The sequence below is a fragment of the Rhinolophus sinicus genome, linkage group LG11 (assembly GCF_036562045.2).
Source record: "Rhinolophus sinicus isolate RSC01 linkage group LG11, ASM3656204v1, whole genome shotgun sequence".
Taxonomy (NCBI): Eukaryota; Metazoa; Chordata; class Mammalia; order Chiroptera; family Rhinolophidae; genus Rhinolophus; species Rhinolophus sinicus.
Genome location: NC_133760.1, coordinates 45786329 through 45799052, shown reverse-complemented (window position 1 = coordinate 45799052; position 12724 = coordinate 45786329). Strand labels below are relative to the sequence as shown.

At 55.9% G+C, this 12724-nt stretch overlaps 1 protein-coding gene across 3 annotated transcripts in view; it reads right to left on the bottom strand.

Annotated features, from left to right (window-relative positions):
- The window catches only part of ZNF423 (zinc finger protein 423), a 325408-nt gene that overhangs the window by 21934 nt on the left and 290750 nt on the right, over positions 1-12724 (bottom strand). For 2 of the 3 annotated variants that reach the window (XM_074314930.1, XM_074314928.1), the window contains exons 6-7: positions 5986-6117; positions 4354-4469 (exon numbers count right to left, since the gene is read on the bottom strand). The exons of the other annotated variant lie outside the window; for it this stretch is intronic. In XM_074314930.1, the coding sequence (XP_074171031.1) occupies positions 4354-4469; positions 5986-6117 (248 nt within the window). The remainder of the gene's footprint in view (positions 1-4353; positions 4470-5985; positions 6118-12724) is intronic. 3 annotated transcript variants of the gene reach the window in all.

The following is a 12724-nucleotide window of genomic DNA, read 5'->3' as shown; positions in this document are numbered from 1 at the left end:
CATTCCTGTAGAGGTGGTGGTGTGAACATGTTTTCGGTCCTCTGGGGTAAACAAGGCAGGAGGACGATGGCTAGGTTGTATGTTAACTGTATATATAACTTTATAAGACCCTCACAAATGGTTCTGCCACGTGGCCGTACCACTTTGCAATTCCACCAGCATGTGGGATCTCTCCCCGGCTCTAGCCAACACCGGCTGGTGTCAGTTTTTGTTTTTGTTTTAGTCATTCTAATAGGTGGACGGTGGCGTAATGTCGTGGTTTTCATCTGTACTTCCCTCACGGCGTCTGGCTTCCTCACATCTTTGGTGAAGGACTGAAATGTATTGCTCAGTTTTCAGTTGATTCCACCTCCCTCCCCCATTCTTGAGTTTTGAGTTTTATTTTATATGTTCTGGATGCAAATCCTTTATCAAATATGTGACTTGCAAATATTTTCTCCCAGTCTGTGACTTTTCATTCACTTAACAGTGTCTTTCCAAGACCAAACCTCTTAAATTTTGATGCAGGGTGTATATCAGATAATACCTCTTCTCTACTGAGTTTCCCATCACAATGGTGATGAAAACCAACCGCCTTCACTGTCCTGCAAATCTTGCTACGACCTGGGCTCCACCTGCCAGCCCCCTTCACACCAGGCCCCCGTCCCCCACTCGCTTCAGCTGCACTGTGCCTTTGTGATCCCAGCAACCCCCCTCGTTGGCACTGGCCACAGGATCGGCATGGCTCTCTTCCACACTCTCTCCTTCTCATCATCCATGCCTCAGCTCAAACGCCACCTCCTCAGAGAAGTCCTCCCTGACTGCTTACCAAGGAGTATCCCACCTCGCCCCACTTCGTGCTCTGGCCCATGACCCAGTTTTATTTTCTTTGTGTCACTGACCGCTGTCATTGGACAGTGTCTGTCAGTCCCTCTAGAACGCAGGCCCAATGGATGTTTCTTTGTCTCACTCACCCTTGTCCTGTTAGTTTCTAGAACTTGTGCTGGCGCACAGTAGGCCCACCATACACATGCTTTGAACGGATGAATGGCACAGCTTCGTTCCTTCTCTTGCTGCTCATCTCTGTTATGAATATGCCCCGGTTTGTCCAAAGTCCTTCAAATTAAATTCCGTCATTGGGCAGAGCTAGGCGAATTTAGAATCCAACAGGACTCGCACCTCCCCGACCCTGGCAACTGCGCCCTGTTAATGCGTCCTACGTAAGAGAACGTTCCCTGTGGAGGCAGACACGTCACTGACGCAGACCAAAGCTCCCAGGGTCTGGTCCCACCTCTATCACCTGTATCCACAGCAGCAATTCTGAGCCGCGTACCTTCTCCAGACACCTCAGCTCAGAGTCACCTGCCCCTACATATTAGCTTCCCTGAGTCTCCCCCACAGGACCTCACATGACATGCGGCCATGAGAGCCAGTCAGGGCCCAGTGAGGACCAGGCCCTGTCTCCTGCTGCACCGCCTAAACCCCCACACATCACCCAGCTTCAGCATAAAGACAACAAAGACTTCAATGCCTGAAAAACCCTCCTCTCAAAAACCCAGAGAACTGCTATTGAGCTGCTTAAGGAAAGCCACTATTTGCATAGATTTGGCACTGCGACAACACTTCCGCATTTCAACGGTCTATAATTAAAATCATTAATTGCAGAAAACAGTGACTCGTTAAGGCTATAATTTGGCGAGATTCTTGGCATTTGAGGATCTGCCCTAAAGGTTGAGGGGTGACCCAGGAAACCACCGGCTCTCAGGAACCATGCTGGTGTCGGGACGTCTGCACCCCGGTGGGTGTGGCTGATGAGATCGGCTGCAGCTCCTACACCTCCACCTGATGAGGGGCCCCTGGCACAGTGTTGACGACGACCTCGGAAAAGGCAGCACTGGGGACCGCCTCTGGGACAGACCACAGAGCCGACAAGAAGAGCAGCCCTCCCCTCTGGCATCTGGGACAATGTGGGGACGGGAGGGCTGAGCGAACCCCAAGTTTAAGTAAATCATTGTTCATATGCGCCACTGGGTGTAAAGGAGGCCTGTCGTCCTGGGCTATAAAAAGCTTCCGTAGTCTGGGGACCTGGGGCCTATTTTGATAGCTGGGCCAGGCAGGTAAGGCAGGTGGGAGGCAGGTAAGGCGGCACGCAGCTAGCACACCAGCAGGGAGGCTTCCTGGACGGCCCGATCAAGTGCTGGCACTAAGCTCCTCTGGTCACATGACGGCGAGGGCAGTGAGCTGTCCCCTCAGGCCTCTGCACAGAAGCACGTGCCCAGTTTGGGGTCAATGTGGACAGGGGTGGACCCCAGGTGGGTCACTGCTTTGCTGGTGGCCATTTGTAAGTAGAACCGCCTCTCTGGGCCTGGGTCTGTATAATCAGGTCCATAACTGTCCCACACATGATGAGATGAAGGCTATGCCACTGGTACAAAGACTTACAGGGACGCAGAGGGGCAGCCTGAAGGCTGACAGCAAACTGGCTTTCCAGCAAACCACCCAGGTGCCCTGGGCTGGTCAGAGGCCAGCCCGTGTGAACGACCCTGACCGTCACAGGGTGAGTCCCCCGGGCCCTGCATGGGCCTGTCCTCATTTCTTCCAAGCAACGGCTGCCACCAGCTGTGCAGACAGGATGGGCTGCAGTGCAGTGAGGAGGGGGTCTGTCCTACAACAGGCCACAGCTGTGCCCCTTCAACTCCACACGAGGGGCACCACTGCTGTCCCACCCCCTGCCCAGCAGCTTTATGACTCGGCCCCTGGTTGCAGTGGCCTGAGTGTTGTCCCTGAGGGCGGGTGGCCTTCTGAGTACAGGGTCAGCCCTACCATGGGTGGGTGGGCAGGGAGCGTTTCCAGGTGGGCAGACACACCCCGGGCACCAACGGCGGGTGCCAGTCCTTGGGAGCGCCGACAAAACCTAGCCCCTCTCCTGCTGGGCACGGGATCCCATCCTCAGCCCCTGTGAAACTGGGCATGGCCACGTGACTCGCTCAGGCCACGGCAACGGGAGACGCGGAGACGGGCGCCATATCCAGGGGAAGCTTTGGGAGCAGGTGTGCGATGCACCACGTGTACCACCTCCCTCTTCTCCTCGCCTCGGCGACCAGGCCGTGTGACAGGACGTGGGCTGCCATGGCCCATGTCACTGAGTGAGTGTCATCAACAGACGCCTCCCCGCCGTCTGCCGGGACTCGGAATGTGAGCAACACAGAAAACTGTGGTCGGAAGACATAGCTTTAGAGGACATTGGTTATAGCAGCAAAACCTTACCTGCATCACAACTGAAAATGGCGTTAGTCCCAGTATGCGGTGTGTCTGTGTCCGTGTGGCATTTCCGTGGATGCCCGTGTGCTCCTTCTCTGTGGGGTGTGGTGTTAGGCTGTGTGAGTGGCATTCTTCCGTGTGTGTGTGTGTGTGTGTGTGTGTGTGTGCGCAGTGTTCCCTTTGAAAGTGATACTTCTGTGTGTGTTTTACATGTAGGAACTGCGTCTGTGCAACTTTCCCTCATGTGTGTGATGTTACTGTCCACAGACAGTGCACATGTGATTTTTCTGTGTGTGTGCGTGGTATCGCTGGGTGGGCATGTTACCTCTTCTGTGTTACAAGAATTTCTTGCAAAAACCAGTGGGTAGGAAGGTGGTTTTACGTGGACACGGACCATGGTCCTCAGAATCCAGTCGTAGGTGGGAAGGGGCCCCATGGGACGCTGAGGGGAGTGGGTACAGGTGCTAAGGGAAGCCCCCCACAGTTGCTTCCCTTCTCTAGGACGTCCTCAGCTACTGCAGGCCCTGTATGGGGATCTGAGAAGCTGCCAAGGCCATTCTGCCCCCTCAGAGGGCCACATCAGCCTCAGGACCCGGGGCGGGCGTCTCTTCCTCTGAGGGGGCCCACCCCGGCATCCTGTGCCTTCACGTTTCTGGCTTTCCTGGGCACAGCTGGAGGCTCCAAGACCCCAGCCCCAGTTCTTGGCTACACACAGCCCCAGGACTCAGCTGTGGAAGCCACCTGGGCCACCAGCCACAGACTCAAAACTCAGTGAATATCAGCGGGTACCAGGTGGGGAGACTGAACCCCCAAGAAGAAAAGGGACTGGCCACAGAAACCCCACAGACATAGGCCTTCTGATGCCTGCCCCGGGCCCTGCTGCTACAGTCAGAGCTCTCCTGAAAGTGCTGGGCCGGCAGAGGCTGGGAGACCACACTGCACGCCAGCCAGGAGGGCGGCCACTGGCCCCAGACCCACGAGTCAAGCCCAGCCGCCTGGTGCGTCTCGGTTGGGAGTGTAAGACCCCACCATCCTGGCTTAAGCCCAGCACCTCAGTGCCAGTGGGGACCCCGAAGGGCGCGAGGAGGTGTGTGCAGCGGACGCGGCACTGACCTGCAGCTCGGTCTGGAAGAAGAACTTCTGTGGGCACTGCGAGCAGTCGTAGATCTTATCCTCCTGCCCGTGCACGGCGAAGATGTGCTGCTGCAGCTTGTTGGCCTGGACAAAGACTGGACACGGACACGGCCGTCAGGGCAGGGCCAGGACACCAGCCCAGCCGCCTCCGGACAGCGGCCCCACGCCACTCACAAGCAGGGATCACCCCGCGTGGACACAACCGGCTCGACAATGGGCTACTGGGATCATTGCTGGCTTCTACCAGAGGCATCTCGGGCCACTGAGGGTGAGCTGCCACCTACAGGCTGTGCAACGCTGGGCAAGTCACTTAACTTCTCTGGGCTTTGTGTCCTCATCCAAAAAATGGGATTGTTGAAATCTGGAGCTACTGTGTGGCTGGGAGGATCACATGGGTCACTCCTTGCAAAATGTCATTGTCATCGTCATCAACATTTGCCAGATACCTTCCATGTGTGGGCTTCCTCCATAAGGCAGGCAGTGTTATCCCCATTTTATAGAAGAAAAAACAGAGGCACTGGGAATATTAAATGACTTGTCCTGGGTCCCTGCTGGCAGGTGGCGGTGCCGAGATTGGAATTAAACAAGCTTAGCGCCATGTCTGGTATAGAAGGTGCTCAATGAACACGAATTATTATGTGTTTTGTTGAGCTTGTCAGCGTCCTCGGATCCCCACACAGGGGCCCCGTACCCTGGATCAGCAGACTCAGTGTCTGGGGCCCTTGGTGCCAGCCCCCACCCAGCCCACAAGTGTGATGGTAACAGATGGGTGGGAGCTCCTGAGATAGAGGCGGACGACGACTCTGGGGACCCCCAAGGGGTGTGAGCGTGAGGACTTTCCCCACAGCACAGCCCCTTCTTCAGGCCCGCACGGAGCAGGTCGCGGCCCCGGCTTCCCGGTGGCAGGAGCCCAGGCTCTGGGCGCACACAGGAGGCGGCCCTGAAGCAGCTGTGTGTCTGGGAGGTGAGCACTTCAGAGATCCCCTCTCGCCAGGCGCCCTCCCCGGGGTGGGCTCCTGCCATGGCAGACAGCAGATGTTGGGGGAGGCAGGGGAAGGCCAGGCTCCCTGTGCACACCGGCTGCCATCTGGGCAGCAGGAGGGGGTTGGGCAGAGCCCCTGAGACTTGCCTCGGGCCGGGACAGCCGCTCGCCTGGGCCAGCAGCCAGTCTAGGGGCTGGGGGCTAGGCCGGCAGGCTGCCCGACTCCTGCAGCCTGAGGCACGGATGGAGCGTGGGCTGGGACAGGAGGGGGCAGGGGAGCCAGAAGGTGTGTAAAGGGACAGCCGCAGCAGCGCTGGACAGACCTCACAGCTCAGGGAGTTGAACCCAGAGCCATGCAGGGACCACCAAAACGGAGGGCAAGGCTGGGCTAGCAGCTCAGGACAGGGGTGAGGGGAGGGTTAGGAGAGGGGCCATTCCACCTGCCTCAGAGGGGAGGCCAGATGGCATGGGGACCGCAGGTCAGGGCTCATGGAGGCAGACTGGGCAGTGGGGTGGGGATCCCTTGGGGCCTCCCCATGAACCCTGGGTCCACGTCAGGCCAGGAGCACATGCTGAGGTCCAGCGATTCAAGGGCTCTCTCCCCACGTGCTCCCGGCCGGGCCCCTTACCTGTGAAGCACACGGGGCATTTGAAGGTGCCGCCCATGCCCTCGAAGCTGTGCTCAATGAGGTGACAGAGGAGCTTGGCTGGGGAGTCGAACATCTGGTTGCACAGTTTACACTCGTGGTTGATGCCTTCCTCTGCAAGGAAACCGCGGCCAGTCAGCGACCCGCACGTCTCGTCCTCCGGCAGCTGCCCACGGCCCCTCCCCAATCTGCAGAACCAGGGCTGGTGCGGGGGCCGCGGACGCCGAGCACCCCCCAGCCCCCTCTAGCCCCAGATGGTCCAGCCCCCCGAGGCTTACAGACCCCAGGGGCTGGCCCCACATATCTGGCTCTTGAAAGCATCATTTGCTGTGATCTCTCCTGCTGGTCCAGCGACAAGCTGTGCAGACCACGTTCAACAGCTTGAACCCAAGACTGTGTCACATGGAAAGGGCCCCAGGATGGGGTCTGCACAGAGGAGGGAACCCAACCAGGATGTTTCAAAAGCCAGTAGAATATTTACAGAGTGTGTACTATGTGCCAGGCACTTAGAGCTTGGGGTTCTGTGGGGGAACTAAACAGATAATGCGCTTGCCCCCATTCTAGCGGTGAGGGAGACAGATAATAAATAAAGATGATCAGCACAGAACACCGCGTCTGGAGGCGACCTGAGAACACGGGGAGATCTCCAGGTAAGAGGCACAGCAAAGGCCGCGAGGTGAGCGCATGCTGGGCCGGCCTGAAGGCAGCCAGGGCACAGTGTGCCTGACGCTCATGGGGCCGGGGACAGGCTGGGGGTGAGGTCAGAAGGGAGGACACAGGAATGCACATTGCAAAGGGCCTCGGCCACTGGAGGACTCTGGGATTTTACTCTGAGAGGAATGGGCAGCCTGTGGAAGATACCGCAAAAACAGTAAAACACTCTTGTGTACACTTTGAAGCAGATGGCCTCCCAAGTGGCTCACAGACAATGGGCAGACACCCTGTCCTGCTTCCAGATCAGACCACAGCTCCATCCTCCCACCTGGGAGGTGCTGTGACCCCAAACTTTCACTCAAAAGCTCCCAGGGAGGAGAACGTGTTCAGAGTGCCAGCGTCACCCCCGGGTCGAGAGCGAGGGCTGGCAACCCGCCCAGACCCAGGGCAGAGTTCAAATCCTGGCTTCTCCGTACTCCATACCAAGTGGCCTGGGCGTCAGTTCATGCTGGTACAGGAGCGCCACCCGAGTCCCTGCCTCACGGGGCTGTGAGAGGGTGCAAGCGGCTGGCGCCTGTGACCAGGGTGGCCCTGGTCCTGTGAGTAGTGTGACCCCATGCCCACGGTCAGCAGAGGGTGGTGGGGAATCACACCCGCCTAAGAGTCACACCATCCGGGGCCGGAACCCGGTTCTGCCACTGACTGCATCATCCTGGGCAAGGTAGGCAGCCTCTCGGTGCCTCAGCGTCCTCCTTCCTACAATACTCATTATCAGCCTTCCTTAGCACTCCACACCTGTCAGAACGGCCCAAATCCAGACCGCTGACCACTCCGCGTGCTGGTGAGGACGTGGAGCGACAGGAATCTCATCCATCACTGGTGGGAGTACAAATGTCGCAGCCACTTCGGAAGACAGTTTGGCAGTTTCTTACAAAACTAACATACTCTCACCCTATGATCCAGCAATCGCCCTCCTCGGTATTTACCCAAATGAGCTGAAAACATAATGTCCACACAGAACCCTGCGCACAGATGTTTATGGCAGCTTTACTCATAACCGCCTAAACGGGGAAGCAACCAAGACGTCCTTCAGTGGGTGATGGATAAACTGGTCCGTCCAGACGATGGATTGTTATGCAGCGCTAGAAAGAATCGATCAAACCATGAAAAGACATGGAGGAAACTTACATGCACGTTACTAAGTGAAAGAAGCCAATCTGAAAAGGCTGCACACTGTACGATTCCAACTCTATGACATTCCGGAAAAGGCAAAACTATGGAGACAGTAAAAGATCAGTGGTGGCCAGGGGTTCAGGGGGTAGGAGGGATGAATGAGTAGGTCACAGAGGGTTTTAGGGCAGTGAAACTACTCTGTATGACACTATAATGGTGGACACGTGTCACTACACACGTGTCCAAACCCACAGGACGTCCAACACCAAGAGTGAGCCCTAAAGGAAACTATGGACTTTGGGTGACAATGACGTGTCAGTGTAGGTTCATCTTTGCAAACAAATCGATAAATGCACTGCTCTGGTGAGTGACGCAGACACTGGGGTGCAGGTGTGGGCATGGGGGCACATGGGAAATCTCTGTACCCTCCTCTCAGTTGTATAGTAAACTTAAAACTGCTCTAAACAATAGTCTTTTTTTTTTAAAATCACCCTCCCCAAGAGAAACAATAGCCTTCCTCTCACAGTTGATGTGAGAATGAAACGAGTTCATAATATAAACCATGAATAAGAAGAAAAAGGGTTGTGACCTGCCCCTGGCACACAGCAAGTGCTCAGGAAGTGTTTATCGCCAGGCAGGTTGGTGTCGGGGAGGACATTATCTGGGACAGCCAAGGACGCGGGCTCCCCCTCGGGCTCCCCCAGGGAACCAGCCTCACCAATGGCGCCAGGTGCTCTCATTCGCCCTCAAAGGCAAGAATTAGGTAGCAGAGGGGCTGTGCCAGTGGCAAGGCATGAACACAGATGGGCTGAGGCTCCCGGCCAGTCCCTGGGTCCCCAGGCCCTGGCAGGGGCTGGCGGGGACAGCAGGCGTGCCCCTGGCCCAGCCCTCCCCCCGCGCCGGGCACCCCACACAGAAGCACACATATACACGTGCACGGGCAGGTGGGCCTGCCCCACATAGCCCACTGGCTGCAATCTACCGGGTGTTTGTCGTGCCCCTGGAGCCCCGGCAACTAGGCCACATGCACCCGACAGAGATTCGAGCAGCTCTTCCATTTATACAGCGGAAAAGGAATTCATTGACAAGTTTTGGGACACAGGACGGGCTCAGCACGCTCACCGCACAGGCCCACGCACGTCCTCGACCCCTCTTGGGAGACTCTCATCATAATTAGAGATGGCCTCCAGTGTGGGGGGCTGCCTCAGAAGACCCTCCAACATACCCCCTGCCCCATAAACAATGCTTCTCAGTGACTGCCACCGAGTAGGGCTGGAATGAATGAATGAATGAATGAGTGAATGAATGAATGAATGAGAGACATCGACCTTACAGAAGGCCTCCCTACGGGAATGGGGACAGCTCTTGGACAGGAATGAAGCAGAGGGTGTATGAAAATAACAACTGTACACAGGTTTCTATTATAGTTTATGAAGTTTATAACAAATTGAATCAGAATTAACCCTGCTTGCTGGGAAAACCACCTTTCTCGAGGATAAAAAGTGGGCTCAGAGAGTCAGAGCACTTGCTGAGGTAACACGGCCAGCTGCGGGGGGTGCTCTGGAGCCCTCCCTATTCCTATGTGTCCCCCCTGCACACCTCCTCCAGGCAGCCTCCCCGGACTAGGCCAGCACACACAGCTGCCCCTGGCTGGGCACAGCGACCCTGGATTCATCTAACCACGTCCTATGCATCCTTCAGATCCTGGCAACTAGGCTGGACCCGGATGCTGTCTTCTCCTTGTCAGGCCCTTGGAAGCATTAGTGCCTGCCCAGACCTGCAGGAGGGGCTCGGGAAATACTCATGGAGGAGAGATGCCCCCGGCCGGGCTCTCCCCTGCCCACCAGAGCCCACCCCTGGGCTGAGATGGCAAAGGAGGATTTACTGCTCTCTGCCGAGCGGGGGCCTTCATCCATGGCTGTGAATGGAGACATGCCTGTCTGATACACAAACACCGTGAGGACAAAGAAGGCTCCTACAACTTATAAATCAGAGAAATCAGGTCTGACAGTCACTTTCCGTTCTCCGAGTGCCGAGCAATTCATCAGCAAATCTCCCCTGATTCATAGATGCAGCTCCACCCTGCACCCGCTGCATAAACGTGTGCACAGTCAGCCAGCCGGTTCCGGGGCCCACACAGCTGCCACTTCAACAAATCACAGCCCCAAACCGGTGTGGATGTGAGGTTCTGGGCTAATTAGATCAAGAGCCCGCCAGACAACCGCATGCAGTGCCGCTGGTCCCTTTCCTCGCTCTCCCCCAAGTGTTGAGCTGGGAGACCGAAAATAAAACCAGCAAAAAGTAAAAGTAAGGTGAAAAGAAGAAAGCCTGAGGGTTCCCACAGACCTGGGAATCGCTCCCTGTGCAGGACAGGCCTTCTGACTTGCAAATCTTCTTTCTGAAGGATGATGCCTCCTCCCCACCGCAGGGGGATGGAGGTGCCCCTGGGGCGTCCATTATGTGCGCCTCTGCCCATAAAACCACCCAGGACCATGGCGGAAGGGTGGGAGGGGCTGCCCTAGTTAGGGCGGACATTTCTTGGTGCGCCTGTGACCCAAGGTGAGCCAGCCCGTGATGTTGATAGAATTCTCTGCACCACCACTGTTACCCCACGGGCACGGACAACCTTAATTCTGTCCCAAGTTGCAGGGTCTGCACACAGCGTGCGGCACCCTCGGAGAATGACGTTCCTGAATTCTCTAAGATCACACAGCGCTCAGCCAACCCCTTGGAGCAGAAAGCCAAAGCTGCCTGGGGAGCCCGCAGGGCCCTCCACTGGCGTGGGGGCTGGTGGATTCTGTGAGTTAAGACGCACAATCGCTTCCTCTCCCTTCTATTCTTCTTCTGCTTTTCTTTTTTTATAGCACATGACAGGCATCCATAAGAGAGAACCAGGCAACTCAAGTGAGTTATGCAGCCCCGCTCATTTGTAAAGTGAAATGCAGATTGCGCCCGCTCCCTGCCCCCCATCTCGCCTCCTAGCCGACTCCCAGAAGTCGAGGCTGGCACCGGGAATCTATTGATTTATTATGACTTAAAAAAATAAAAATAAATAAAAAACCAAACTGCCAAACAAACAACCCAGCAAGCACGAAAATCCCAGAGTACACCTCTCTCTCTCCCTCTCTCTCTCTCTTAATTCTGCTCAGGAATAATAAGTGTTAATTTTACACTTCATTTCTCAAAAAAATAATAGGATGTGCTTTTGCTTAAAACCAAGTCGGCCTGCTGGAAGCTTTCAGGCTGAAACTGTGTCAGCCCAAAAGAGGAGCAGAGGGCTTTGTGGAAGGGCATCGTGCCGAGATGAGAGCTCCCTGTAATGTCCTCAGTACCGACTTTTGTCTCCGAAAGCATTTGATCCCTGGCAGACACATACTTATTTCCATACAGGTCTTGGGGGAAGCCAGGAGGAGAGAGAGCTGATTATCAGAATCCTGAAGGTGAAACTCAGGTGGGCCCCGCTGATGTCAAAGGCAGGCCTGGGCACACACTCGGAGGCCATAATTTGCTGCCTGGGAGGGAGGGGCGGCAGGCTGTGGTGGGAGTGGGCAGGGCATTGTTCCTGAGCTCCAATGCATCGAGCATGACCTGCTCCCGCCAGATACACGGGCCGTGCCAATCCCTTCTCTAAGCAGGGGCCCCGCTCGGGGAAGCTGACCCAGGAGTGGTGTCATTAATACATATCCCCCTCTAGGAGAGAACAAGTGACTGCTGCCTGTATTGGCAGGGGACTTAACTAGCCACCTCCATTCAGGAAGCAGCAATTAAGGAAACCAAAGCTAGAACCTTGGGCGAGTCCCAGTTCCATCACTCACTTGCTGTGTGTCCTTGGGTGAGTTACTTAACATCTCTGAGCTTCAGCTGCTTCTGCTAAAAAATGGGAAGAATCACAGGGTTTCTGTAAGGCAGCCAAGCAGACTTCTTCTGCCACAGGACTTCTGCCCTCCCTGCAACTCTCTCCCCCCAGGCTGTCTCCTCCTCCTCCCCTCACTTCATTCAGCATTCAGGTGTCTGCTCAAAGGAAACCTCCTCAGAGAGGCCTCTCCAGACACCCAGCTAAAACCCCATCCTTTCCAGCACCGTACCCACCTTTAATTTCCTTGATAGTGCTTTCCACTCCCTGGCATATTACAGAGTTGATTGTTTTTTAACCAATTCTCTGTGTCTCTCTGTCAGAGAGACAGACAGAGAGAGAAACAGAGAGAGAGAGAGAACTGTAAGGTCCATGAGCGCTATTTTGCTCATTGCCACATCACCAGTACCTAGAACAGGACTTGGCGTAGGCACTTGATGCGTTGGAAACGGATGATTTGTGCAAAGCACTTAGTACAATGCTAGGAATGTGGCGTGTGGGGTGCTGGTAAAATGCCGGTGACCAGACCCCAGTGGCCCCCCAAACTCACAGGACATGCCATTTTGGCCAGCTCTGAGAACATAGACGTGGAGGGTCTCAACTGACAGGAAAGGGACACTTGGAGAGGCAGGGCTCCTACAAGGATGTGGCAGATGGGGGTGGGGGGGGCAGCAGGAGGTATGCCGTCGCCCCAGGCAGCCTTGTCGAGCTTTACAAAATACAAAGAAGCCCACAGAACTTGAGACCTGGGGCCCAACAAGCCATGCTCTGCTCCTGATCACCTTGATCAGCCAAAAACTGCAGGTGAGGAGGAGGGCACGGGCGCCCACGGTGGCTGCAGCGTTTGCACGTTGGAGTTGTGGGCCCCTTGTAGCACCAGCTCCGGTGAGCAGGGGTCTGGGGACACTCATGTTTCTGATGCCTGGGCAGCCTGGTCCCGGCCACAGCATCTCTGCCAGAGGATGGAGAGCAGGGGAATGCACAGGCTGCCTCCCTGTTACCAGCTCAGGTAATGAACTTCACCCACGTCAATTCCACAGC